The sequence below is a fragment of the Phalacrocorax aristotelis genome, chromosome 7 (genome assembly GCF_949628215.1).
Source record: "Phalacrocorax aristotelis chromosome 7, bGulAri2.1, whole genome shotgun sequence".
Lineage (NCBI taxonomy): Eukaryota > Metazoa > Chordata > Aves > Suliformes > Phalacrocoracidae > Phalacrocorax > Phalacrocorax aristotelis.
In genome coordinates, this window is record NC_134282.1 from 20,622,283 (window position 1) to 20,649,796 (window position 27,514).

The 27,514-nt window shown below is 40.8% G+C and overlaps 1 protein-coding gene across 5 annotated transcripts in view; it reads left to right on the forward strand.

The window, feature by feature from the left end:
* DOCK10 (dedicator of cytokinesis 10) overlaps positions 1–27,096 on the forward strand; it is a 166,075-nt gene extending 138,979 nt beyond the window's left edge. For 4 of the 5 annotated variants that reach the window (XM_075099205.1, XM_075099206.1, XM_075099208.1 and 1 more), the window contains exons 40-56: positions 1,309–1,433; positions 2,117–2,229; positions 2,958–3,095; positions 4,677–4,859; positions 5,435–5,545; positions 6,955–7,170; positions 7,808–7,865; positions 8,197–8,295; positions 10,032–10,138; positions 10,622–10,744; positions 11,685–11,798; positions 17,673–17,819; positions 18,324–18,534; positions 21,379–21,569; positions 22,224–22,324; positions 22,655–22,793; positions 26,374–27,096. In XM_075099205.1, coding sequence (XP_074955306.1) covers positions 1,309–1,433; positions 2,117–2,229; positions 2,958–3,095; positions 4,677–4,859; positions 5,435–5,545; positions 6,955–7,170; positions 7,808–7,865; positions 8,197–8,295; positions 10,032–10,138; positions 10,622–10,744; positions 11,685–11,798; positions 17,673–17,819; positions 18,324–18,534; positions 21,379–21,569; positions 22,224–22,324; positions 22,655–22,793; positions 26,374–26,493 — 2,296 coding nt within the window. In that variant the 3' untranslated portion in view covers positions 26,494–27,096. The remainder of the gene's footprint in view (positions 1–1,308; positions 1,434–2,116; positions 2,230–2,957; positions 3,096–4,676; positions 4,860–5,434; positions 5,546–6,954; positions 7,171–7,807; positions 7,866–8,196; positions 8,296–10,031; positions 10,139–10,621; positions 10,745–11,684; positions 11,799–17,672; positions 17,820–18,323; positions 18,535–21,378; positions 21,570–22,223; positions 22,325–22,654; positions 22,794–26,373) is intronic. The other variant, XM_075099209.1, reaches the window with a different exon arrangement.
* Positions 27,097–27,514: the final 418 nt, after the last annotated feature.

Here is a 27,514-nt window from a genome sequence, read left to right on the forward strand (position 1 = left end):
TCTCTGCCATACTTCTTTCTTTGTTCCTCTACTGTGCAGTTTTCAAGAAGCAGCACTGATTTCATTACCCCAGCCGGAACTGGCAAGCAGCCTTTAGGAGACTGTTGTTTTGTTGCACGTTTGCAGATGAATCAATATGGTGGCAATCCAGAAAACAAGGTCACATTTCTGCTGTCTCTGGGGCCTTCACACTTTACCCCTTCACAGATCAGCATTTGTTGTCCAAATGGCTATGTTTGGCCTGTTGTAACACAGAGCATTTTTTTTATGACAAGTTGAGTTGATGGTGAGAGTTAGAGCTGGTGATCAGCGCTCGAACTTGTGCTTATATTTATGTATTTCAGTTTGCTGAAATGTTCATATGAAACCAGACTTTCCACACCCCACCACCCAAAAAAAAAAAAGACAACACAAAAAAAAACCCTTGAGATAAATTTCCGCATGTTCCAAATCTATTAGTTTGCCAGGATATCCACCCAAATCCTTCCACTGTGACCATTAATGGAAGACTTTATCACATTGGCAAAAATCTGGCCATCAATTCCATACCTGTGTTGGGAACTTTTCTTTAAATCTAAAATGATAATTTTTTAAATTATTTTTGTAAAAATAGCCAACATAAAAGAGGGTTTAGCAGGTGCAGAAAGTAATTCTGTCCTAGAATATTTTTAAATTATGCTTTTAATGATATTAAATAAAAGTGTATTTTAACAAGTGACCTGAATTTTGAGAGATGTTAAATCTTGCTGAACTCTATAGTGGTTACTAATTCAAAAACCTTTCAAAAAATCTGATAAACATTGGCATTTTAGTTCTAACCTTCTCATTATAAATTAATTATGTGTTCGTCAGCATCAAAGAAGGTCGAAAGAACGCACACATACAGACGTGCATATTTTTACTGCTATTGTCGGTTTGTCATCATTTTTTCCCCTCATAGAAGCTGTGTTAGTTCTTTCATTAGCAGGATACACTTTTCTTGTATTCTGAGTTAACAGAACTCATCTCAGCTTCTCTTCACCCAAAGGCAATTTTCCAAACATCAGCCAGCTATTTCAGCTGATGCTTTTTTCCGGTACTCAGTGAGTGTTTTGTCTCCTGTGATCTCAAGAAATCACAGCACATCTGTATGTTTTGTCCAACTCACTGACTTTCTTCATCTTTGTTTCTCTGAAAAATTTTGCATTAGTTTGTTTAACTTAGCCTTTGAGAAGTAGTGTGGAAAATTCTGACTGATATGGAAGGATTCTGTATAGGCATGATAGTTTGCTCTTTGTTTCTGTTTTTAATGGTATCTTTCAATTTCAGGATGCATTCTACTTCTAGTCACGATGGCCACAAGCATCACAGATCTCAAACATTACCAATAATCCGTGGCAAAAATGCACTTTCTAACCCCAAACTCTTGCAGATGATAGACAGCAGCACTGCAAGTAAGTACAAAAAATTATTTACTTGCGTCTGGAATTCTGTGGGATTTGGATCAGGCTCTATACCATTAAATCTGTTTTCATGAGTGACAGTGAAAGACAGCCTGAAGAGAAGAGCCTAAACATAAACAGAGGTGCCGACTTTACCTTTTTATCAGGAGACTAAGAAATCTGAGCTTAAATTTGTTCAAAGCTCATTTAGAAACAAAATGAATTACAATAGCCTGGTATATTTAAATAGCCTTAATGACAAGTTATTCCCCTCTTTCCAGCATCTCTTGCATCTATGGTTATGTACCTTGCTTTACAAGCAGATGTATGCCGGCTGAAATATTACATTTATTAGATCTAGCAATAAAAGTGTCTTTTTCATGACAGAAGGCTCTTTAAATGATGAGATTGTAGTCATCTATCCCACTTTCCAGTTAGGTTTCTTTCCTCCTTTGAGGACAAATAGAAACAATAAAAGAATATACTCACATCAGTGATGCAGCTGGTAAAAGTTGACTCAAATTCCCTCCCCTTTATCTCCTCTGAGCCGTTTGCTTCAAAATACCCCTTTGGTTAAATGTACAGTTAGGACCCCATCTCTACTGTGCTGAGACTTAGTGACCAGATTGCAGAATTACATCATCCTTAACTACACTCAGAAGATTGATTGTCATCGTGCTTTTTATATGTTGCAGGCAGCTCCAATGAAACGGACATCGTGCAGTATGTAGACACAGAGGCAAACATCGCTACAGAAGTTTCTCTCACAATCCTTGACCTGTTGTGTCTTTACACTCTGAATCACCAGGTATATTTTGCTGTTTCATTTTCTGCTTGAACTGATGGTATGTGGGATATGTGGTGGAAGGAAAGCTTGGGGCAGCAGGCTTACAGAAAACAAAAAGCCTGAGACAGCAGGATAGGGAAATAAGATATGCCAGTCCTCAGTGAAGGTATCCTATGAAGGAATGGACTCATAGTACCCAGCTGAAAAGAAGGATGTGGAAGAAGAGCATCCTACATATCCAGGGCTACGTATAGCCCTGCTCTGCGTGAAAGTGTCGTGCGTCTACTAATACGTCACCTTATCTGAATCATGCTTATCCTACTATATTCAGAGATTTTAGACAAAAGATTTCTGAGTTGCTTATGATCTGTATCTCCAAGTCAGCAGGTGGATCCTCTGCCTTTTTAAAAATTGCTCTATGAATATTGGCCCAGGTGACTTGCTGAAGGTCTCACAGCTACAATACAGCAGGCAGCTCCCTTTAGATTTAGTGTCTCCTTTCTGCCACCCTAGCCCTTAAATCTACTGTATACCACCCACAAGTGGGAGTACAGGCATACAAAAGTTCTGTCCTTGAAAAAGTGCAAGTAAAAGGAGGCTGTAGCAAGCTGGTAATGCCTCATCCACAGAGAATTTACATTGAAAAAAGCATCTACCTAGCAACAGTCTGATGAAAAGTCTAGCAGATCCTTCTTCTGCTTATTCAGTTTAATAACCAGAATGTCCTGTCTTGTCTGTGAACTTTTCAGAGGCAGCTCCAGCAATCTGATTGCCAGAATGCATTGATGAAGAAAGTCTTCGACACACACATGCTCTTTTTGCAAATCAACCAGTCAGCAGCAGCACTCAAGCACGTCTTTGCTGCTCTACGGCTCTTTGTAGGCAAGGTAACTATGGTTCTATTCTGTTAGTCTGACCTATTAATATGTTACAGCAAGTGCAGCTTGAGGACAGTTGGGTACTTGGAAAGGGTTCTGAACTTCGCTGTATTAATACTTGTTCCTGACAAAGATCTTCTGATTTATTGCTGGTTAAAAGTGAGAAGTTCACAATATCTGAAAAATTAGTTCTGTTTTGGAAAATGAAAAATTTACTAAGGAAGTGAAACTTCTAAAGATAAATAGATAAGTAATGTCCAGGTCTGTAGTATCTGGTGATGTCATTAGCTTTCACGCTTTTATCACCTGTGGAAGAAAGCTTGAAACCCTAGAGGTCCTTGGTCTTCATGGCAGATACCTGTCTTGCAGAATCCAGCGGTGAATGGTTACAGCTGTCCCCAGAGGAGCTAGCACTGCAGTATTCCATACACTTCACCAAAAGTTCATCCAAACCAATACAGTTTTACAAATACCTTGTTTTCAACGTAGAAGAATTTTTGGACAAAAACATGCTTATGTGTCAAACTGTTCATTTGCTTGCACTGCACATATGTAAATGACCACGGGCAATTAGGCACTTTGTGCCAACTGCAAAGGCTGCACAATTTCCCAGTCATAGACTTAGATGAGATCCTCTTTAAACTAAACCAGAACATAGCACACAGATAACAGTTGCTATGGGGAAGAGAGAATAAGCAAGGCTGCCCTGATCTACCAGATGTTTCTATGAAACACAACAGTATAGACCAGTTTAAACCATGTGGTCTCCTCCTGGTTGTTAGGGGAAAGGAGGAGGAAATGCTTCTCCTGGTAATGTAGCTTGAGGACATGGGGGAAATATTAAGTACACCATCCACAGAGAGCTTTCAGTTACATACTAGCCAGGTACGGAAGAACTCTGTGCAATGAGGAGGACAAATAAATACCAAGGATCACCCTTCTCGTTCATCCTGTAGCTCTCAGGATCGACTTCTCTCTTAGTAGTTCTGTGAGGACAGGGATCAGTTGTGATTCCTGCAGCAGAACCTCTCAGGTGGTACTTGAGATCTGTAGCCATGTTCGTTTTCCACCTCTCCTCAATCTGTCTTCTGTTATATTCACTCTGCTGATAAATAAGTATGGTCTGGAGAGCCATCCTTCACTCTCTGTTGTCTCCTGCTGTTCAAACCCTTGACCACAGCAAGTTTGCTGATTTTGCTACTGCAAGTATTTTCTTTCTCCTGAGCAGCTTTTATATTAGTGCAGAACCCCACACATGCTTTTCCTGGTTAGCTATTCTGCATTCCTTGCAGTAGGCTGCTCCGCTTTTATGCTTGCCGTGTGCCAGCTGCTGTCTGGACTTCCTGGAGGCCAGTTTGACCGTTGCATTGCATACGGTGTCTGTATGAAAACCTGTGTGCAGTTTTTACTTAATCTTAATTTGCACATGAGATTATGTTTAGCCAGTGGCTAATATTTTCACTAAACCCTCGTGTGCATGAATGTAGAAAAGACTTGGTTTTCCTGGAAGCTTAGCATAAAAAAGTATTGACTCAGAATAACTGGACCTGAGACTGGTGCTAAACATATTCACACATTTTTTTTCAACAGTTCCCGTCAGCATTCTTTCAAGGACAAGCAGATCTATGTGGTTCATTCTGCTATGAAATCCTGAAGTGTTGTAACCATAGGTCACGTTCAACTCAGACAGAGGCATCTGCTCTTCTTTATTTTTTCATGAGAAAGAACTTTGAATTTAACAAGCAGAAATCAATAGTCAGATCCCACCTACAGGTAAGTGAAGTGTGAGATCATCAGTATTCAGCTGATGTGCATTGGTTTTTATCATTATTTTTATGCATTGTAGCAAAGCAATTCTTTTGGAGTCCTCAGACAGGCAATTCTCTGTGGCAGCTTGATTTTTCTGCCAAGACTGAAGACATTGGGCTGGATTCTCTGCTGTTCTTGGGCTGCTTGGCTCTGTTCCAGGGAGAGACAACAGCTGTGAATGTAGCTGCATAGCCAATAAATAGTCAGATAAATGGCTTTTCTTGATTCATATGCATTTCTTAGAGCAGTAAGGACATAGATGATGAAGGAACTAAACAGAATCTGATAGTATAGTGACAGAAATGTGAAATACAGTAACAATGCGCTTACACTGCAAAATGTGAGCAATTACACATATTGAAAAGATTACTCACAGTCCTTGGGTTTGTACGTGTTTTAGTCTTAAGATAGGTATAAAAGTGCATCTTTGCTAGCCTAGTACATCAAGTCATACTAAAATAGGGATTAAAAACATTCGGAAAATTTGATTTGCTTTGCTAATTGCACCCTGTGTTTGCTCCCTGCCCCCCCCCATACAGCTCATCAAAGCAGTGAGCCAGCTGATAGCGGATGCAGGGATTGGCGGATCTCGTTTTCAACATTCACTTGCAATTATAAATAATTTTGCTAATGGAGACAAGCAGATGAAAGTAAGAAACATGTTTTTTTTTTTTTGTCAATCACTACCCCTTGGAAAAGGTCAACAATTTCAGAGGAGCAACCGTTTCAGTGAATAGAATTGCTGGCTGTTATTAGACAGTGATTTATGCATTCATAGTGTGCCTTTTTCAGGCAGCCTGAAATTCATTAAAATGTTTGTGACTCAGAAGCTTAGTAATCGAAAAGAATTTTTAAAACAAAAAAGATTTTTATTTGAAAATTATATTATTATTTACTGCTTGTTTTGTTTGTTTGCTTGATGTCAGAGAAGGTATCATGCATTGTGACTAATGAAACACAATTGCAGTTGGCAAACAAGTTTTAGTCTACAAACCATCCCTTTGGTCTGTTCAGTAAATGTGAGCAAAAACACGCACAACAGTTGGGTTTTTTAACAGCTTGCTAAGCCCCTGAAAAAGGCACTTAGCTCTTAGGTTAGTTACCATTGCTATTATATTCATTGTCTGTACTGAAGTTATCAGAAAAGGTTTCTAATTTTTTATTTTACAATTCCTGTCCAAACATTTATCAACATGAGTTCTAAATTTTATATTTGGAGTTGGTTTTCTTTCTCTGAAGGTGACTTTAGGGTATCTCCACTGAAGTTAATAATAAAGTTAGTGTAAGCAAATTGGTAGATAATTAGCATAAGTAATTTGATGTTTTATTTAATAAGATGCAGTCACAACTGTATTTGCTTCCAAAGTCCAGCTTTAATTTCCCAGCACTGCAGTCAGTCACACTGTGTAACACGCTCATCCCTGTGTCACCTAGAGGAGGGAACGCTTAATTTCATTTAATTTTTCTGGATGTTTTGACTTTTAAACAAAGGCAACAAGGGGAAAAAAGTCTGAAAATAGAAATCTTATTTCATTACCCATCTGAAAAAGAGAAACTGCAGAGCTGAGTTAAATATTTTGAGAACAGCTGATGAGAGTAATACAAGGACTCTGTTTTAATCTTGCACAGTGTGAGAAGGCCAGGAGCCAGGCTGTTGTGCTTCATTCACTGCGGTGAAACAGGCTGTGAGTGTAGTTAAGCAGGACTATCTATAGCACATGGCGCTGTTCATCAGTTGAAAGTGTACGAGAATCCAGGTCTGGATCCAGCAATCAACTGAAGAACAAATGTTTGTTTGATGATTCAGTGGACTTGCTGCACAGTGGTACAGCTGGCTGACTGGGATATCTAGTAGGTGCTATGACACATCAGTAAAAAAAGGTCAAGGATTTGTGCACACTGTGTACATACTGTGGAACCGTGACTCTGCTTCGAAGCCTACTGAATTAGAGAAGGGGAAAAAGGTCTTCCATAATGAGGACTTTACCTTGTTCAGGGGTGCGTGCTGCACATGGCTCTTTGGATGGTTTTAGTGATGTATTGCTTATCTTTCCCGAAGAACGTTAATTTCCCAGCAGAGGTGAAGGATCTGACCAAACGCATCAGAACAGTTTTAATGGCCACAGCTCAGATGAAGGAGCATGAGAAAGACCCCGAGATGCTTGTGGATCTGCAGTACAGCCTAGCAAATTCATACGCCAGCACACCTGAATTACGTAGGACGTGGCTTGAAAGCATGGCCAAGATTCACGCAAGAAATGGAGATTTATCAGAGGTAATGTAATTAAATGAATAATAAATCTCAGTCTTTAGGCTGAGATGTTCTGATGAAAAGGGCTCTGAAAAACAGATAACAGTAGTGATTCGAGAATCATACAGTGTCTGTCATATACTTAACAGTAGAGGAAGACAGGTTTGAAAAACACCTAGAGATGTGATGTGCTCATTTTCCCACTTTGCCTAATCATGACTACCTGATACGTGCTTGAGCAAGATTTGAAAATGTCTGACAGGGAAGCTGTGGTCAGTATCGCATTAGCACCTCTACTGCTTAACCTGAACAGGCACAGTAGGTGTAGTGTAGATGAGGTGATGCACAGTGCATAATTCACATAAAGGATTTTCTTACACCACCACCCCTCCCCGCTATGGTATAGGAGAGGAGCTTCATTTATAACATGTTGTCCTTCTCATCAAAAATGAAATGGGTAATGCAGAACTCCAGTACGTAACCCAGGAGTATCTTATTTACTAAGTAATCTCCTTGGTTTTCTTGAGTAAATCTATGCTTTTACCTAAGACACCTAGTGAAATTAACACTCAAGAAGCATTTCATCATTTAATCCTTTATGTATGCTGTAAGTCATACAGCGTAATTTAATATATACATGTATGTTGATTTCTTGTTACAGGCTGCTATGTGCTATATTCATATCGCTGCTCTCATTGCAGAGTACCTGAAAAGAAAGGGTAAGATCAACATATTCAAAACTAATCATGCATCTGTAAACATTATTGCTGAAAATAATTTTTGGCTGTCCTGCTTTCCTTTCTTATATGTAAAGTATTCTTAAAGCTTCTTGAATTCTTCCCAAATATTTTATTTTTAAAATGTATCATAAATGATAGTTTTAGCACTGGAAGAGTGAAAGTGTGTGTTCTATGTAAAAAAGGGTTAATTAAATGTTTAGTAAGTTAGTGCTAAAAGAGAATGCTTCACTGGTTAGTCTGTTGTTATTAAATATGCATGTATTAACACATACCAGTAGCAGTGTACTAATACCATCTTACACTATCATAGGTTACTGGAAAATGGAAAAGATTTGTACCTCACGTATGCTCCTGGAAGATGGTCAAGTCTCTGATAGTAATGTGTTACTAACAACTCACAATGGAGGAAGTGAGTGCTCTAACCGTGCCTGTTTATGGGTCAAATAACATAATTAGGGAATCAAATTACTGTTCTCCAGTTGATCTGGAAAAGTATCTACCAAAGTGAAAATATTTATAGTGCATGTTGACAGCTGTAATAGCAAGCAAGTAATGTCGGAAACCTCATATGTTACTTTCCTGATGCTCTTTGGCTGGTTTGATGAATTGCTTAGAATGTCTCTGGTAAAGGGTTTTTTCAGCAAGAGAGCGGTCTGCTCATCATCGGCAAAAGAAATCCCACTCGGGTCAATTGGTGTTTAGCACACAAATCAATGTCCGATTCCTTGACTAGCCAAAGCTGGGAGGGCACGGGGGTGGAATTAGTGTCTGGTTATCCATATGTAACTTAGCATAGATAAAGATTTTTTTGATCTGTGATGCTTATTAGAGAAATAAAGTACAGGCTTGTATTATTAAATGTTTCTATGCCAGTGGTTAATGTGTATTTCAAAGTAATTCTCAGCATGAGATATTTTAGCAATTTTCACAAAGAGCAGTATCTGGGGGCAAGGACAAATATCTGGGAAAGAAAAAACTTAGTTTTTGAAAGACCATGGTTTTCCGATACATTTGGAAGTGTTTGTGGGCGAGATGAAAAAATGCGTTCATTTAGAAGGAAGCTTTGTGCGAAGAGCAGTATTTTGGAGATGGTTCACTAGTGCTAAAATACTTTGCATGAATAACAGATCACAGTAGGTGGAGTGAAGAACTTGCGGGTCATTTTAAACCTAAATTTAAATGATTTTCAAAACTTGACAGAGGGGAAGGAGCCCCTCTGTCTCATTGTATAAAGGTTATCTTTTTAATTGTGCCTTACTAGCATTTTCCTACTTTTAAATTGAACACGAACCACTCGGGAGTTCTTCACCTCCACTGGTAGGTTTACCTTCACCATTCAAGAGTGGTAGTAAAATCTTTGTGGGTCAGTCTCTGCCTGATCTGTAATGTGCAATGCCTGTGTAAGTTGTTTTTCAACCATTGCACTAAGGCCCCAGTTTAGCAAATATTAAATGTAAGCTCAGTTTTAATCCTTGCAAGCCTTCCCATCAGCAGCTTCTGCCTCCAAGCCTGAGCTTTCTGCAAGAGGGTTCCTCAGTTAGGGCTGCGGTTCCCCTGCTGACCCTGGAGAGGTTAAGGAGAGCCACTGCCAGGGTGTTCTCGAGCCCAGCAAAGGCACACTGTGCTCCGGAGCAGCCGTCTCCCCATCAGCTGCAGTGAGCTCGGGGCAACTCTGCCCCTCTTGCTTAGGAAATCTGACAGGTGGGATGAGTGCAGGTCCCAGCACATAGCGTTAAGTGTCTGTAGGTCAGGCCAGGAGTCACAGCTCTGGTTTCACAAGGATAAATTGTCTCTCCTAAGCCTGTGACGATAATTCCTGTATAGATTAGTGTTCCACATGTAGTTTTACAAGGACTGCCAGCACTGTACAGCTAAGGAACCAAAATGCCAAAGAGAGGAATAAGATTGCATCAGGAAAATGTTATACTTACACTTTGCATGGACAAGAGGATTTATGTCGTAGAGAAGATGTGTAATAGTCTCATAAATTCAGTCAGTTCCATTTGTGCTTCTCATCACTTGGGCTCTGAAAAAAGTGACTAATCCAGTCAAATAAAATCTCTCTGTTTTAACGGCATCCAATAACTTTTTGAATTATCTGGTTATTCAGCCATTAATTGACATTGTTATGACTTGCACTTCAAGGCTTATTTTCCATGGGATGGCCTGCTTTTCTGAGCATTACCCCCAACATTAAAGAAGAAGGTGCTATGAAGGAAGACTCTGGGATGCAAGATACTCCCTATAATGAGGTCAGCAGCATTAACATTTATATACTTGTTCTATATTAACAGAGGGTGTTATTTCTAATGGATGCCTTTGCATTTTAGAACTAATTATAGTGAGAGTGTACTTCACGCAGTACTAAAAGGCGTACAACTTTTGAGTGAAATGTCATAGCTGTTGTACTAAATAGCAGGGATAGGTGTTTAGCTAACCAGAACATTAAGTACCAGAGCTGGAAGTTAGGGCAGGGGGGAGCCCATGAAGCAAACGTGTTCTTCTGAATGAGACGTCACGTATTCAAGTATTTTCATGTTACTGTTATTTCAGGATATTTTATCCGAAGAAGAGCTATGTCAGCAATACCTTATCAAACATTCTGTCATTGAAATAAACCTTAATACAGAAGATACTCGCTGTTTTATTTTTGTTCTGTATGTCCTTTTACTTCATTTCTATTAATGAAATGCCACCAGCTGTGGAGTCACTGAACTATATTTGTGGAATTGCAGAATGTTCTTGTGGAGCAGCTGGAGTTGTGTGTTGAATACCTGTGGAAGTCTGAGAGATATGAGCTTATTGCTGAGGTTAACAAGCCTATCATTGCTGTTTTTGAGAAGCAGAGGGACTTTAAAGTAAGTTGGTTTTGTCTGTTTTTTTTTTTTTTTTTTAATTAAAACAATAGTAAAGATCAAAATTTGGGGGGGGGGGGAAGTGCTTTCTTTAAAATGAATGGTTTTATTCTTCCTGTCTGTAATTTCTCCTTTTAATGCTTTGGGCTGTGAGTAAATGAAAAACTCTGGTACCATACCTTCCTCTTTCCAGCATCAGTACAACAGTATATCAACAAAAAATTTTCAAACAAACCTCTTGTGTTAGCCAGTAGATGTAAATTTATACATGTGGTTTTAAACCAAGAGCACATTTGCGTTATATTTAAGTTTAGAAACTGCTGATAAATTGTGTGAACTCTTCAGAATTCCAGGGTTTCCTTATTTTTTATTTACCTGGCAATTTCAATACGTAATGGATAACCAGATGATAATCCCCAGTACTGATTTTTCTGGTTTTAAAATAAAAAAAGCAGTTAGGTAGCTATAAGTTGTATGCTGAGGAAGCAGGTCCTCAGATTTAAACTTAGTTGAAATTTTGGTTTACTGTTCCAAGAAAGTTCTTTTTAGTGGTAATTGTGGATAGCGTATCTTTGTGGATAGCATCTTTGTACTGGGTCGGGAGCTGACTGGAGTTATTGGCACCCTGCTCCCAACTACACATGGATTTTCTGACCTCTTAGTAGGTCCCTACCACTGGCAACTGGTGGGATGCTTGCCTTCCTGTGTGACCCTGTACACAAAGGCACCTGCTGCCACAAAACTGTGTGCTCAGAAGAGGACAGAGACCTTGAAATGGATCTTTTAACTTGTCAGCAGTCACTAACCTTAGCATGTGCAGCCATCTTTGCAAAGGTTTGGTAATCCAGTTAAGACAAGCCATGCTTGCGTAGAGCCTTTGCATCACTTCCCAAAGTACTTGTGCTCTCTCACTTCCCCTGGCTCTCCTTGTTTCTTAATGTAGAGACTGTCTGATTTGTACTACGACATCCACCGCTCATATCTGAAAGTTGCAGAAGTAGTGAACTCTGAAAAACGTCTCTTTGGACGATATTACCGTGTTGCATTTTATGGGCAGGTAAGTCAACTTGTGTTCTTTTGTCTCCACAGATTCCCAGATTTCAGCCACATTTTCTAATCCTGATGTATTTCAGGGAAGCTAAAACAGGGAAACACTTGTCAGTGAATCATGGGGTAGAAAGTGCCTCGTAGGTGATACTCCAAGGAGGTTTTTACTCAGAAGAGAGAGCACTCAGTTGCATCTGTGTAAACTGCTGCTATGAATTTAGTGGTGTAACGGAGAACAGACCTGTACATCAGCTATAGTTCTTGACTTCGTCAAGCAAAGCTGAGACTGAGGTGGGGCAGGCTTTTTTCAGAGTAAAACTTAAAATAAAGCCAGATAGACATCTTTGATATATGGCCCTCTCTTCAAATAGAGCTTGAAGCAGAGCAGTATGCAGTAGATGTTTTGTTGTGTTTCTCTCTGACTTCTGCTTTCAGGTCACCTCTGATTCTGTGCAATATACTGTAGAGTAGTTTTATTCCCTTTGCTGTGCTTCAGCATCCTCAAAGCATTATTTTGTGCTTTCTCCTACTACAAACCAGTGTAGCAATATAGCGTGTTCTTTTAAGACCTGGTTTTGGCAAGCACACAATCTCCTTTACTCTAAAATAATAAGGTGTGTAAACAACAGATTGATGTGAATCATTCTGTTTGCTAATTAGATTTTAATGCAGAAATTTGCTCTTTTCTCCTTTTGAACTTATTCAAGGCTGTGGTAAGTCTAGTTCTTTTGCATGTTTTGTTTAATTCTCCTCACACGTCCTCCATCCTTCCCTGTACTGTTACTTAATATTAACTTTCCTGTGCTCTCAGTTCTTTGGTTCGTGGCAGATGAAATAACATCGTTTCATTCATTGTTGCATCCTGTGAACTAATTTTTATTTGTTCAATTACCTGAATTACCAAGCTGTATCTGTTGCCATGTTGTGTGTGCACTGTGGGGCCCAATGCTGCATCACCTCATCTCAGTGGAAGTTTTTCTCTTAGCTTCACTGGGATTGGACCCCTTCTTCCTCTGTTGAAAAGCCTGGTGTAGCATTAATGCTGTTTGAATGGAAGCCTGCTTTCCTGGCCTGTGTGGTCTCCGACATATGGCAGTGGTAACTGGAGCACTCTGGGCAGGGTGCAGCAACCTGCCTGATAATCCCTTGTAGGAGCAAGCAAATTGGGAGTCAGAGGGCAATGGCAAGTCCTTCCTCAAAACAGGTGCAGCAGAGGGGGAAATGGGACTCTCCTACTTGCAAACTCTTGCCAGGGCTCTCCCGGGGCAGCTACTTGTAAGTGGGCCGTTTAACTGCAGCAGTTCTGCTGAACTGGGTTAAAATCATTGTTACAGTGCAATGACTTTTCGGCTGCCAGCACCACAAGGACAACTTCATCTAAACAGCTTTAGTGCTCTAAAGCATATGACTTCTTCATAGCTGCATATTGCTCGGTCTGTTCCCTGGTGTCCCCAGACACTGAGCTCTAAATGCAAACAAGCACAGCTTCCTCCTTTCCTTTTGCAGAAGAGATGTTATGTGGTAGAAAGTGGGACTGCTCGGTATTGCTCCTTGCAGAGGCATAGTGACAAAAGTGTATAGCACAGTGCAAATAATTAAAGGTAGATCATTCCCATCAGCATTACTTGTGCCTCATTTACCAAAGAAAATAGGCGTGGGTGTGCAGAACTGATTAAGGAGGGTTTACCAGCACACAAAGCACCATGGCAGGTGTGGGAGCTACAGATGAAGCTTGACCTGGAATGAAAGACAGAGAGGACAGTCTGTTCCCATACACCGGTTGTCCCTGCATATTTTTACCTTTGGAAGATTTCCTTTACATATTTGTGTTAGTCCCTTTTTCCCTGTGCCACTTGCTTCTATTTTGGCTGTGCAAGTGGACAGAAAGGTATGAGGCCTTTCCATCTTTCTGCTGCCAAGAGTAATGCAGGCCTCCATGCTGAAAGCAGTCTCAGTGCCCAATTCATCTGAAACATTAAAAGCAATTCCCTCTTTTTGTGCTTCTGGCAGACTTTGCACACTTCCTCCCAAAAGCTAATGGTTTCAGGTTTTACTAGTATTACAGTTAAACCAGTGTAAACCAGTATGAATCACTCTGCTTGGGCCACTACAAAGGAAATGCCCCAGAAGGAAACTCGATATGCAGGTATGGGATGCTCGGTGTGCAGGTATGGGATTCATTTTCAGTCTGACACATACATTGTTTAATAAAATACCTGTGCGTAGATACATAGGTAAGCATACACATATAAAAAAAAAGTTATTATACATATGCATTTATTCATTAAACATTTTAATTAATTACATCAATAATAAATATACACATATATGTTTTGTAAAAATAGAACACTGCTGTTCCTTAACTGAAATAAAAACAGATAAAAACAGAAAAATAAAAACAGAAATAAAAAATAAATACATAAAAATAAAAAATAAATAAAAAATAAAAACAGAAATAAAAACAGATGAAAAAACAAAAGAATACTGCAAATACTGTTTGCAGGGAGAATTTTGGGGGTTCTTAGTGGAAAAAGAAAATTTGCATCTGCATCTGAAAACCATTCTTCTTCATGCAAAGGTAGAGACAGTATTTGGTTACTGCATTGCTGCAGGGACCATCTAGAAAGATGGCTTGAATGAATGTAGTGCTTAGTGAGGATGTAGTCGATTGTTTTCGCCAGAGCGCTTTATTTGCCAGCTCAGAGAGCCAGATCTCATGGCAGCTGGTGTTTTAGATTGCAAACTCTGTTAAGGGCCTTTGGTGACAACATCTCATTGCACCACCAACACCACCAAGTGGCCACACTAGCCAGTGCTTACGATTTTATTTACGGATTAGTGTTTTGAGAAGTCAAGATCTTTCTTGAATTTAAAAAAAAAAAAAAAAAAGCTGTGCTAGGTAAAGGTAGAGCTGAGGTTTTGTTCTATCTGTGCAGGAGGCTGTAGAAGTTGGAGGGCAGATTTTCACAGCAGTAAGCTGCCTGCAGGTTTAAATATGAAGATCAGATGATGTGTCCCCTTTTCCAAATGTGATAAAATAGCTGTGGCTTCCTTACTAAAAAATGCAACACGCTCACTTACCATAGGAGGTGATGCTCACTTGATACCGATAGGGAAGGATCCCTTAAATGCTAATTCTTGGCAGGTAAAACAGAAGGCTTTACCTCGACACATCAACTGCAGGGACAGTGTGTATTCTTCTAGCAAAGGGCAGAGAAGAGTGAGATTTACTGTGAGCATACTGTGTATGCAGGGAGTTAAAAAGCCTTTTCTGTGCTCCCACGGAGGCAATCCTGGGTCACAACTTGACTCTCAGTAGAAACCAATAACCTGTTGTTCAGGAGGTCGTCTCCCTTCCATTGCATTCAGCTGCTATGTGTAATAATTTTCCTCTGTAAGGCTGCATTATTCTTGCAGGGCAAAAGCAACCAGTATGAAAATAATCTAGGGATACGCATTGATAATGTGACCTTGGCTGCTGAATATTTTAAAATCCTGAAACTGGAGTATATTTGGCTCCTAAAAAGTATTTAATCTTACTTTCAGTAATGTTTGCCAGACATATAGCATATGGCAGGCATGATTATTTATAGCTCACAATTAACTTCTGCTTGTCACTTGTCAGCTGTAATACTGTAGGGAGTATGTACTTAAATAATGTCTCTTGCACTAGAGACAAGACTAAATCTGTTGTTTGGTTTCAGGTTGGTTTTTCTTTTTTTTTAAGCAAAACATTTAATACAGATATCATCTTAGTGTGCCATGCAGCATCAGCACAGCAATTTGGCACTTGCATATAAACACTGTGTTCCAGTGTGCAAATGTACACAGAATCAGTGTTTAAAAAGATAAACTATACTCTAGTTTGCTATGTGATTAATTTGGAAAACATGAGGCATTTTGTTGAAAACATCTACTAGTAATAGAAAACAGATGGTTTTTGACAGAAGCAGTCCTGAGTAGCGTGTTTGAGTATGGTTGCATGAGACTAATGAGGTTTTCCCACATAAAGCAGTTTTGCTTCAGTGGAAACAGGATCAGAAACCAGGTTATGATCCTGCAGATCTCTTCTGAGTGAAATCAACAGAAAGTCAATTGCCTGCCCAGCTCAGTAAATGTTTATAGGGTGTCAGCTTTTGACCTATAGATTTGTTCTATAATTACCTGTGAAGTTCTTCATATGCCTATGGAGTTTAATTGATAATATTGTTAAAACTTTTGCAGTGTTAGAAGGTCACTGTGAGACTGATTAAGATACTATCAGACAAGCTGCTGTTGCTGCTATTAATCATAGGTTTCCAGCAGTGCCCGTGTTGCCGTTGGCACTTGCCAAATTAAAAGACAATTTTATTGCCCTTGTCTTTACGGAAGGAGAAGCCAAAGGTGCACATATTTGTTAATCCCTATTGAAACAAAACTTAGGGTTTTTTCCCCTAAACAAATATTGCAATTTACAGCTAATTTATTTCAATTCTGTATATTTTTGTGAAGATTTGCCTATAATTTTAGTGGCCAAAGTTGAAATACACTTCAACATGAAAAGGCTGGATTTTGCATGAGTACCTTCCAAAGAGATTTTGGAGGTATCTCTTGACTTCACTCACCTGTGCTTCTCTCTCTTTCAGCAGATGGCAGTTTGCCTAGGCATATTGTAGAATTAGCTATCCAAACCACGTCGTGTTAAGTTTAAAGGGCCTTGGGTCTGACATTAATACTGTCTTCCTTTCCCCTTTATTTTCCTCTGGGTCTCTTTGCATTAAGGTGAAAGGAGGCGGCTTTGGGTACAGCTGCAGTGGCTAACACTGCCAGATTTCAGCAGCAGCATATGAAATCCTAGGAGGAGGGCTGGTGCTGCTCATGGTGTTGGGATAAATCCAGTCCTTGTTAATGGGGCACCTGCTGCTTTCTGCTCAGCTGGGAAAGCTTCTCCTGGAGTGTTGATGTACATGTTCATCATGTAGCAGTGGAGTGTCTCACCTGCACATGATGCAATGTTGTGTTAATTTTCTGCAATCGGCATTTCTTCTGAAGCCTTACAAGTTCTTGTTCAGCTCTGCCAAGTCCCCTCAGTGTAATAAGTAAATGACCTTAACAAGATCGAGCTTTTTTGCAAAGGAGCTCAGTCTGTGTGTCTTTTGGGGGGTTTTTTGTTGGTTGGGTTTTTTTTTCTTTTCAAATGTAAATAATTTACTAATTATCTCTGAAAATGGTGCAATACCATATGGCCTTTCAAGATGCCACCAGAGTTCCTCTTCAGCTGCCCTGAACAGATGCAGACCAGTTCACAGGTGCTCCCCATGCAATGGCCCTGCTTATCACTGTGGGCAGGAGTGCCGGCACGTTGCCGTGGGCAGGAGTGCCCTGCGCGATGCCCAGCCTTTGCCTGCACACGTATGTCCCAGATAGGGTGTGCTGGAGGTTGCATGCTGCACACACCCCGGCTGGGCATCCATCCAGCAAACAGCTGTTACACTCGTGTTCTGTTAGCACAGTGCTTCCAGAATAGTTAATTTAACCAAATGATTAAAATTAAAAGAATTTTTCATGTCCAATTTTTAATTCGTTAGGGTTTTTTCATCATACACACATCAGCATTCTCAACAAAGCACTTCAACTCTTTAAAGAGCTAGGTCTTGTGCATGAATAAATGTGTATGAGTTATTTCCTGGGTAACTTCAGAGATACCAGACCGGTATAAACTCAGACCTCTAGGTATGTGTCTGCTAGGAGTGGAGAGAGGTGAGCTTTTAACTTAGGTGCCGGACATGGCATACTGGAGGCTCTGGTGGGTATACAGGCAGCCTCGATTCCTGATGTAAGCACCTTGTTTAGGCTTTCCCCTGCCTGTTGTGTTCACTGTATTCTTCCATTTCTTTCCAAACAGGGGTTTTTTGAAGAAGAGGAAGGTAAAGAGTATATCTATAAAGAACCTAAATTAACAGGATTGTCTGAGATCTCTCAAAGGCTGATGAAACTTTATGCAGACAAGTTTGGAATAGATAACGTGAAGATCATCCAGGATTCCAACAAGGTACGAAAGACATGCAGTTCTTGCACAAGGGGGAGAAGCAAGTGCACGGTTCATGTTTTGAGAGCTGTGTTTTGAATGAATGTGAACTGAGTGTATGCGTAAACTACTATGACCTAGTTTTACAACCAAAAAAAGACCCTCACCTTTTAGTGTGGCAGGTACTGTATGGAAATGACAATGTTATAGCAGAGCATCACAGTCAGTGGGAAAAGAGCATATTCCAGCATATTCCTGCAGAGCATGCAGTTGTTTACTGCGATGTGGGTTGTTGTCTTTCTTATTTAGCTTTCATTCACTTTTGCCAATGACTATATTCAAAAGTCCCACTGTTCTTATGGGCCTCTTGGTTAAATATCTTTAAGTATTAATCTGTGGTCTGAATATTACATTTGGAAGTCTCAGTTTTAATTGGTATTGCTGTTATAGTTAAAAGCATCAGAAATACAATGGATGCCTTGGAAGCTCATCGCACTTAACAGAATTTTATTTCCCACTGTTACACAGGTCAACCCCAAAGACCTGGATCCAAAATATGCATATATCCAGGTGACATATGTCACACCTTTCTTTGAAGAGAAAGAAGCTGAAGATCGAAAGACCGACTTTGAAATGCATCACAACATCAATCGTTTTGTGTTTGAAACACCTTTCACACTCTCAGGAAAAAAGCACGGAGGTGTAGAAGAGCAGTGCAAGAGGCGCACAATCCTGACAAGTATGTTTGCACAGGCTGCTTCCCCCTTCCGTCCCACCTTTGCCAGTTACGCCCAGCAGTGTGCTTCATGTGCCAGATTTTGTGCAGTCAGTGGGCACAGCATGTTGTATGGAATGATAAGTGATCTTTTCAGTGTGTCCATTGGCAAAGTATGTGCTTTCTTACAATCCTGCTGACCGTCCTATGGAAAGTTATTTTCATTTGTGGAGTCATCAGCTGTCTTATTTTTCCTTATTATTGACATCTTAACTGTTCTTGCAGTGATGTAATTTGGGAGTGGTTCAGCTGGAGGCAGCTTAGCACTCGGAACCATTCTTCTTTTAATAATAAACAAGTCAAAGAAAAAGCAGAGTGCCTATTCTGCTGAGGAGAGCAAAATTTAGCAGATATGAATTTTGTTCAAAATGGGAGGAAGATATATTATATAGAATTTTTTAAAGTGAGAGGTAAGATCTCATTTCATTGGGTACAATCAGTGTTTTAAGACTGGAATGACAGGAGCACTAGATATGTCTGCTCTTACTGAGTCATAATAAACAGAAAATGTTTAGTTACTTATCATGATTGAAGTCTCTTTTTAAAGAGGCATCCGACACTTGACCTGCCAGGATTTTGTCTGTGTGAGTATGAGAAGCTGTCTGAGATGGAGGCATTGTTCTCATGGGCAGCTGTGAGCAGAGAGTCTGGTATTTACAGCAGAAGCTCCTGAGTGACAGAAAATCCAGTTCCCCACCAACTTCACTGCACCTGCTTCCCCAAAAGGGCAAAGTGAAGAAAGCTGCCTAGAGTAGAGGCGTAGTCACATGTAAGTTTTGTTCTTGCAAGTCAGGAAAGAGGCACTGCTGTCTGAGGGAATCTTGTTACATGACGCAGCTTTGCTCATAAGAAGAGAGGTGTGTGGGGTTTTTTAAGTGCTTGAGCAGCAGTAGGTGTTTTGAGATCTGTACTGAAGCAGGTAGTTTCACTGACTTGAAAGTGCAGCTGTTATGGTATGTCTTGCAAAAACAGAGAAAGTTGTTCTTCCAGCAGAACATTTTCCCTAGGTTATTACATGCTGTTGTCAGCTCCCACTGCTCTCCGCCTGGCTCCATCTTCAGCTTTAGGTGGGAGTTTGACCACCTCCCCTGCTTTTCCCTCTGGCACCTGCCTCCCCTTAGTGCTTTTCTCTAAAGGAAACTTTTTTTTTCTTCTCCACTCCCCACCACCACCTCTCCACCCACTTCAATAAAGTCATATATTTTCATTTCCTTCCTATGTAAAAAGTGCTTTTAGATTGAGGAGAAAGCAAGGCTTACCAGTATGACTGGAGGAGCAGTGGAAGTTAATTGTGCTTGGGCAGAGATACTGGGTGGCTGGAACGGTACCCACTCAGCATCTCTGCTCCAGAGCCTGCTGCCTGCGTTGTGCAGAGGACAAATAGTCTGGCTGCGGTCTGTTGATTGCTGGCTCTCTGCCGTGCCCAGTTGTGACTCATGCTTCTAGCTCTGGAAGTCCTGAGTTTCCTGCTCTCCAAGGAGACAGCCACCCTGTAAACTCATTCAGGTCTGAGCTGATGGGCAGCAGACTCCCTGGAGGAGGGTATATATAGAGTTTGGGAGGCCTTCCAAAGCATGTGGGGTAATCAGGAAGGTTGTTAGCTTAGATTGGGCTTTATGCACCTTTGCCAGACTCCCCAAGATCCATGAAAAGGCCTTGACTGGAAGGAATGTGTTTTAATGATGAATAGTTCCTCTGTCAGCTCCCATAGCAGTATTTAGGTTGAATACTAAAAGTAACTCCTTACTTCTTCAAGGATGATGTTTTAATAGTAGCTCATCTGTGAGTGAGCGATACCCAATTCAGCTGAACTAGAGGCTCCTGCCTCTAACTTGATGGGATGTTCTGAGCTGTGTAAAGTTTGGTACAGGCTTATCATTTGGTACTTTAACTCAGGAGAAGAAATTTGTGGATTCTAAAATCTGAGTGGTCAGAGCTTTTTGCTACGTGGATGTGACAGAGCTCAGTAGCAAATATCAGTGAATTCAAAACGAAATGCGCTTCCAGTGCCAGGTACATCAAAATTCGATTTGGATCTGCTGTGTCACTGTCATGGTTTTAGCTGGGATAGAGTTAATTTTCTTCACTGCAGCTGGCCTAGTGCTGTGCTTTGGACTTAGCATGAAAACAATGTTGAGATAACACACCGATGTTTTGGTTGTTGCTGGGTAGTGCTTGTACTAGTCAAGGACTTTTCCAGCTTCCCATGCTCTGCGGGCGCACAAGAAGCCGGGAGGGGAGGGGGCACAGGTAGGAGAGTGGATTCAAACTGGCCAAAGGGATATTCCATACCATGTAACGTTATGCCCAGTGTGTTAACTGGGAGGGGCTGGCCGGGGTGGGGAGGAAGGAAGCAATCACAGCCTGGGGACGGGCAGCGTCAGTCGGCAGGTGGTGAGCGGTTGTATCGTTTGTGTTTCTGGTTTTGTCTTTTTCCCTTTTCCTTTTTATTATATTATTGTTACTATCATAATCATTATTATTATAATTATTATTTTATTGTAATTATTAAACTGTTCTTATCTCAACCCACAAGGTGGTTTTTTTTGTTTATGCGTTTACTCTTCCAATTCTCTCCCCATCCCACAGCGGTGGGGGAGTGAGCGAGCGGCTGTGTGGTGTTTAGTTGCCGACTGAGGCTGAACCACGACAGTCACTTTCACTCATTTGCTGATTAAAACTTAATTTGTATAGATTGTCAATCTCTTTATCAAAATGAGAAGTTCATACTTCGGCTTAATTGTTTTGCTTTCTTAAATACTGTCTTGTTGGCTGAGTTTCTCTGATACGTTCCTTGCTTTCGAGCAGCCAGTCACTTGTTCCCCTACGTGAAGAAGCGTATTCAAGTCATAAGTCAAACCAGCACAGAGCTGAACCCTATCGAAGTAGCGATTGATGAGATGTCCAAAAAAGTCTCAGAGCTCAATCAGCTTTGCACAATGGAAGAAGTGGACATGATCCGACTGCAGCTTAAACTCCAAGGAAGTGTCAGTGTCAAGGTAATGACAATTTGCCTTTTTTCTTCCTTTTTTTAATGCATCTACCTAAATTTTTATTCTGATTTTCATCACTCCAGACATGTTTTGTCTTTTGTATTTCTGGTCACATCTTGTATTCCAGTGCTGTTGAAGCCCCCTTTAAAAATGTAAGGGAGTGGGGAGTTTTAATGACTGCGGGATTTATGTGCAAGCATAACTATTTCAGTCAAATCTTCTCTAAATAAAACCTTTCTAGCAAGACCATCACATGTCACTTGAGAATACAGCCCATCACACAGCCAAGCATTGCAGATATTTTAAAGGGAGTTTTGTTAGGATTAGAAAAGATTTTAGATTTACAGATTCAGAAGAGTTGGGATTGGTGAGAGGTGCATATATTTCTGGTGTCCTCATTGAAACACCTTCAAACGTATAGCTTTCTAGATGGTTAGCTAGCCAAGGACCTTCAAAAACCAGCGGAGATCTGCAGTTCATGCGAGGCTGACCAGCTCCCTTCTCATCAGCAAAACTCTTCAAGTTGCATTCAGGTGACAAGAGGAGTGATGCTCTTCACACAGGCTTGGTTGCCTGAGGCTAGTCCAAGTTGCGGAACACAAGACAAAATGACAATAACCTGCTTGTTCTCTGCACCTAAGCTTTGTATTTCTTCCCCAGGTAAATGCTGGACCAATGGCCTATGCTCGAGCTTTTCTTGAAGAGACAAATGCTAAGAGATATCCTGATAATCAAGTTAAGCTTCTGAAGGAAATCTTCAGGTAAACCTAAGTTTTAACTTTCCATCCTCTGCATAGTATGAGTAGCATGAGTAGGTGTGGCATGAAATCAGGCTGAACTTAACCAGGCTGATCTACATCTGCATTTACCCTATCTTACAAGTCATTCCCAAGAAAACGTTTGCTGATGTTATGAGCTATCCTAGCAGCCTACGTTCCTCTCGATTGGAGGATGAGTTTTGAAATTCATGTCTAACAAAGTGTAATTTGCAAGGGGGAGAAGAGGTACAGGAGTGTGTGTATATGTATAGACAGATATTTTTCATTACTACAAAATTTGTATGGTTGTTCTTTGTGGTTTTGTGCTTGTAGGCAATTTGCGGAAGCATGTGGGCACGCTCTTGATGTCAATGAACGCCTAATTAAGGAGGACCAATTTGAATATCAGGGAGAGATGAAGTCTCATTATAAGGATATGCTCAGCGAGCTGTCTGCAGTTATGAATGAACAGGTTAGATCATCTATTTTGGTGCTGGTTGGGGTGAATGAGGGTGGCTAATTGTCTTCTAGTGACAAATGAAGCTGTAGAGCAAAGTAGTAGAAGCAAAATCTGGCAGTGCAACAGTCACTGAGAAGACATAATTTACTCCTATTTTGTTCCCTTCTCTCTTTTTCTTTTAAATCCAGCTGTATTATATATAATGAATCTGTTTGATAAACAAAGATTTTTCTTTTTACCTGTCTTACTGCATATTGAAAAGTTGAATGTTCATGGGGCTAAATGCAGACTGAGGTCTAAAGGCATAGAAAGATAATCACTTAAAATAGTATTTTATGCTTTGCTTGCTTTATCCTGCAGCTGTGATGTGTTTAATTAAAACAGTAAATTGCTTTTAAGACGTAGCTTATAACTGGAGGAGATATCTTTATAGTTTCTATTTGTAGTCAGCTTTCAGAGCAAGAGTTGTTTTTTTTTTTTATTTGAATACACTGTCAAAATATGTGCCATGTTAAGACTATGCTTCAGCTGTTAGCAGCTTCAGAAGGAAGAGCATGCATGGCTACATTATATGAAATGCATCCCAAAATACTGAACCGGACTTCAGTGCACACTTGCAGCTATTCTATTCCTGTGTCTGTCCAGATATTTTTTATTATGTGTTCTGTTTTAATTTAAATATTGAGAGATTCTGCATACTGAAGTGCAAATTAAATCATGCTTAATTATTTCTCTGCATGCTTGTGTGTAGGCCACCTTAGCTTGCACCTGAGAAATACTTACGTTCTAGCAGTTGCACTGCATTTCCAGTTGCCTGTAGCACACAGAAGAACTGTTTGTGTACAGAGTTACTTTGGTTAACCATTGGTATCAGTGATGGCATCTCACAGAATTGTCAGATAGAGCATTGTCTAATGGGGCTCCAATTATTCATCTTCACATGTAAAAGATTTTTGGCCCATTGTTATTACTGTTAGTTTCTCGCAGGGTGTAAAGCTATGTAACTGCTTTGAAGGTTTGGTGTATGCCAGGTGGGGGTTGAGCTCGGCGGTGGTTGCTGTTCTGTTCTCACTTCCTGTTTAGGTGTATAAGGATTTGTGAACCTCAAGCATTCCAGTAATTTCATCATAACTAATATTTATCACTGTTTGTTACATTAAGTATGTAAGTATTAAGGGTATCATTTGTTACTCAGTGTTCATGCCTGTCCTGTGGAAATTACTTTGGCCATCCAGTCAATAAGCATAGGCAGTGCCATACGTCTTGTGTGAACTACTGTTCCCCACAAAAATGGAAAATATATGGTCAACTTAATCAGGCATAAGCAGTCTATGAGTTTCAGCATTCATAAAATATTTGCTGAGTTCTATTAAATACTCACACCTGTATTTATATCAGGAAGATCTGAGTTTTCTTCATGCAAATGAAAAGACTAAATAATACAAAATTACTTGTACATAACAACGTTAATATGTGAAGTTATGAGTTCATCCAGCAAAAGTCTAAATCCTTATCTGTTTAACCAAAATTATCTGAATTTGAAAGTCCACACTGAAAACCAGTCTCCCACTTGCAGCCCTGTGGGGCAGCCTTGTAAGTGACAGCCCAGTTTTCCAGGCAGCGTTGGCTTTTGGGAAAACTCTACTCTTGCAACAAATGTGTGAACTCCCTACTTCTGAACAGAGCATTGCCTCAGAGAAATCACATGCTGTAAATTGTGGCTGAAACATTTATCTCGCAGTTGGAAAGCTTGAGGATCTGCTGTAACTGTGCTGTGTGCTTTACACCAGTAAGATTTGCCATCTATCCCATTGTCGTATTCAAGAGGGTTTTGTTTGCTCACTCAACTGACAGTGACTCTTTTCATCACCATGTGTTTTTCTCTTTTTTTGTTTTGTTTTGTTTTTCTTTTCTGACAGCTCTGTCATGGTCCTTGCTTATACAGCTTCTCTTCTTCCCTGTCTAACATTTCCCTCAATACTATAGCCAAAAGTGGTATGTTCATTTTTCTTACATCTATTTTTTCTTTTAATGTCATGTACTTCCCTCACTTGCTGGTTTTTCTACTTGGTATGTTTGTTTAGTTTCATGTCTAGTGACTCCCTTGCTCAGGGAGTTTAAAAAAAAAAAATCAAGGTATACATGTGATATATTGTCCATGAACAGTCTTGAGATTCATGTTCTTTAGGAACTCGGGGAGGTCAGTGGGGCAGCTCGACAAGAGCCTCCTAGTGCAAAAGCATGTGTCAGTAGGAGCAAAGGTGGCCAGATGGAAGGGCTAGGGACCAATTAAGCCAAGCCACCCTTGTCCCATGGGTGTGGTCCCCTTCTCACAGCCCCGCTCACCACGCTGCTCGTGGCTGTACACTGGGATGCAGGCTGAGGCCATGGTGGGGTGCAGAGGAGAGTGCGCAAACCCAGATGCATGTGGTTCAGAAGGACTGGTACAGCCCAGTGCAACAGCAGCCGCCCCGAGCTCCCTTCTTCTGATACCCTGGGGAGAGGGTTGGAATTGAGTCATGGCTGGGTGAAGTCAGCAGTCTGAGCAGGCTGTGCCACAGCCTGCCTGTGCTCCACTGTGCTGCCCGTCTCTCCTTGCAGCTTCCCTGGCTTTGCTGGGCACTGCCAGGGGGTGCCTGAGTCCTGGTGCTCATTGTCCAGTCCACAGCATGGGAGCAGTTCCTTCCCAGAGCTGCCCAAGTTGCTGGCTCAAGCACTAAAGCTGGAGGCAGCGTGGTTATGCCTGGCCAAGTAAAAAATGTGGTGTGGTTGACCTGCAACCCTGACCAGCAATAACTGGGGGTTGATGGCATAAGATTACACCTGGAGCTTTGTGAAGGGGAGAGGTTTCTCTTCTACTGCCGATGGCTGTGTGGTCGGTGAGGATGGCCCATGTCTCTGCTGTGGATGCTTCAACGTAGTGCCCCATGGAAGGAGGCAGGTTTTCAGTCTGTATTTATAAAAGTAGGAAAAATAGCTATTAGAAAAGGCTAAAGTGAACTTCTTCAGAAAAAAAAAAGAAATCTTCCTTCTTGCTAAAGCCTATACGTAGGACAGGGTAGAGCAAGTTTTTGCCAGGGCTTCTCCCTGACAGCGCAGCTCTGCCTACAGCCTCGGCCTGGCAATTGGTCCAAACCCTGCCTAATAGACATATTTTTTCAGTGGCTGTGTATGTGAAGCTCAGTGGGGATGCCGCACACCCCAAATGACTGTGTGGGTAGAGCTGGGGCTGGTCTGTACCATGGTCAGTAGGTGCTAGTGCAGGTGTCTGCTGAGTTTATAAAACGTAGGTGAACTCTCAGTTGTGTTTGTATGAGAGTTGTTAGAGAAACGTAGTTCAGGGAACCCCATGAAGCACTGATTGGCAGAAGCCGGTGACCACAGCCCAGTCCCATTTATCCCCGCAGCTCCAGAGGACATCCTCCCTCTCGCTGCAGCCTTCGGTCACTTCTGGGTCCCCGGGCAAAGTCCTTTTCCTCTGTCAGATCTTTAGCATCATTGTGTAATAAATAAAAAATGGGAAATCCTTGGTTAGACAATGAACACTTCAGACACCAAACTATTCAGATCTCTCTCTCTTTTCTATGAAAAGATTGCATACAAGGAGGACTCGGCAAAACAGCAAGGAATGGAGCGCACTTATTCACGAGTCATCAATAGAGCCACCTCCTCTGTGCCAGCAGCAGCCACCCTGGCAAATCCTGACGCTTGACTGTGACGTGGGGAACACGCAGCCTTAGGAAGACCTGGAGTGGCTGGGGTTTTTTTGTTGTTGTTTGTGGTTCGGTTTTTTTTCTTTTAGAATAATAGTACTGAAAATTAACTTGATCATGGACAATGCCAGGAAAAGGATTTGTGGGTAATGATTTTAATTTATTGGAAGTCTTCATGGTGTTATTTTTTAAAACTGCAAGCTTGATTTTTTTAATTTTTTGCCTGCCCCAATATTTGCACATTCCGTATCTTTTGTTGTCAATTTTCGTTTTTGAGCAACTTTGATTATGCTAGGCTGATTATGAAATTCCCATTGAACAGATAGGTACAGAGCAAACCCTAAGTTTGCTATAAATTATAATATATCTAATAATAAGTCCTAGTATACATATATTTTAAAGGTCAAAGTGGATGTTTTATAACATTTAAGTATATTGCAATTGTAAATAGAAGATGTGTAAAATATGTCATTTTTACAAAATTTAAAAAATATCTTTTTAGTTAATTATGACAGTACTAAAAATATGGATAACATTTCAGTTACCATTATATTAAAATATTTGTGTATGTGTATAAAAGCGTCCATAAAATTTTCTCTTTGGAGGTCTGTGCGTTGGTTCATTCCCATGTCGGCACTTTCCAGAGCAGCAGCGATCAGGATGTCCCCGGCATCCCGGCTGTCTGTTGCGTTGCAGTTGTTGATAGGGACATTTATGACCATCTGCAGTGTGGCTTCAGATTCTCTCTGTGGCCCCAGACTGAGGCCACCCTGGGAAACAGGGCCCCGGTGTAGTCCTCCTGCTTGAGGCCAAAGAAACTCTGTTCTTCCTTTGAAGTTTGTAGTCCCAGATTTTGCCCAGGGCCTGTGGAAAACTGCGTGCCTCTTGTGAGATGTTTGTTTCAGCTTCTGCATCGTGTTGGGGTGAGGTGGAGTGGTTCTGCCAGCTCTTTAACCTTGGCACTCCCACACTCCTTCATGTTCATTCCTTTCCCATAGAAAATCCCTGCTTTCAGGGGTC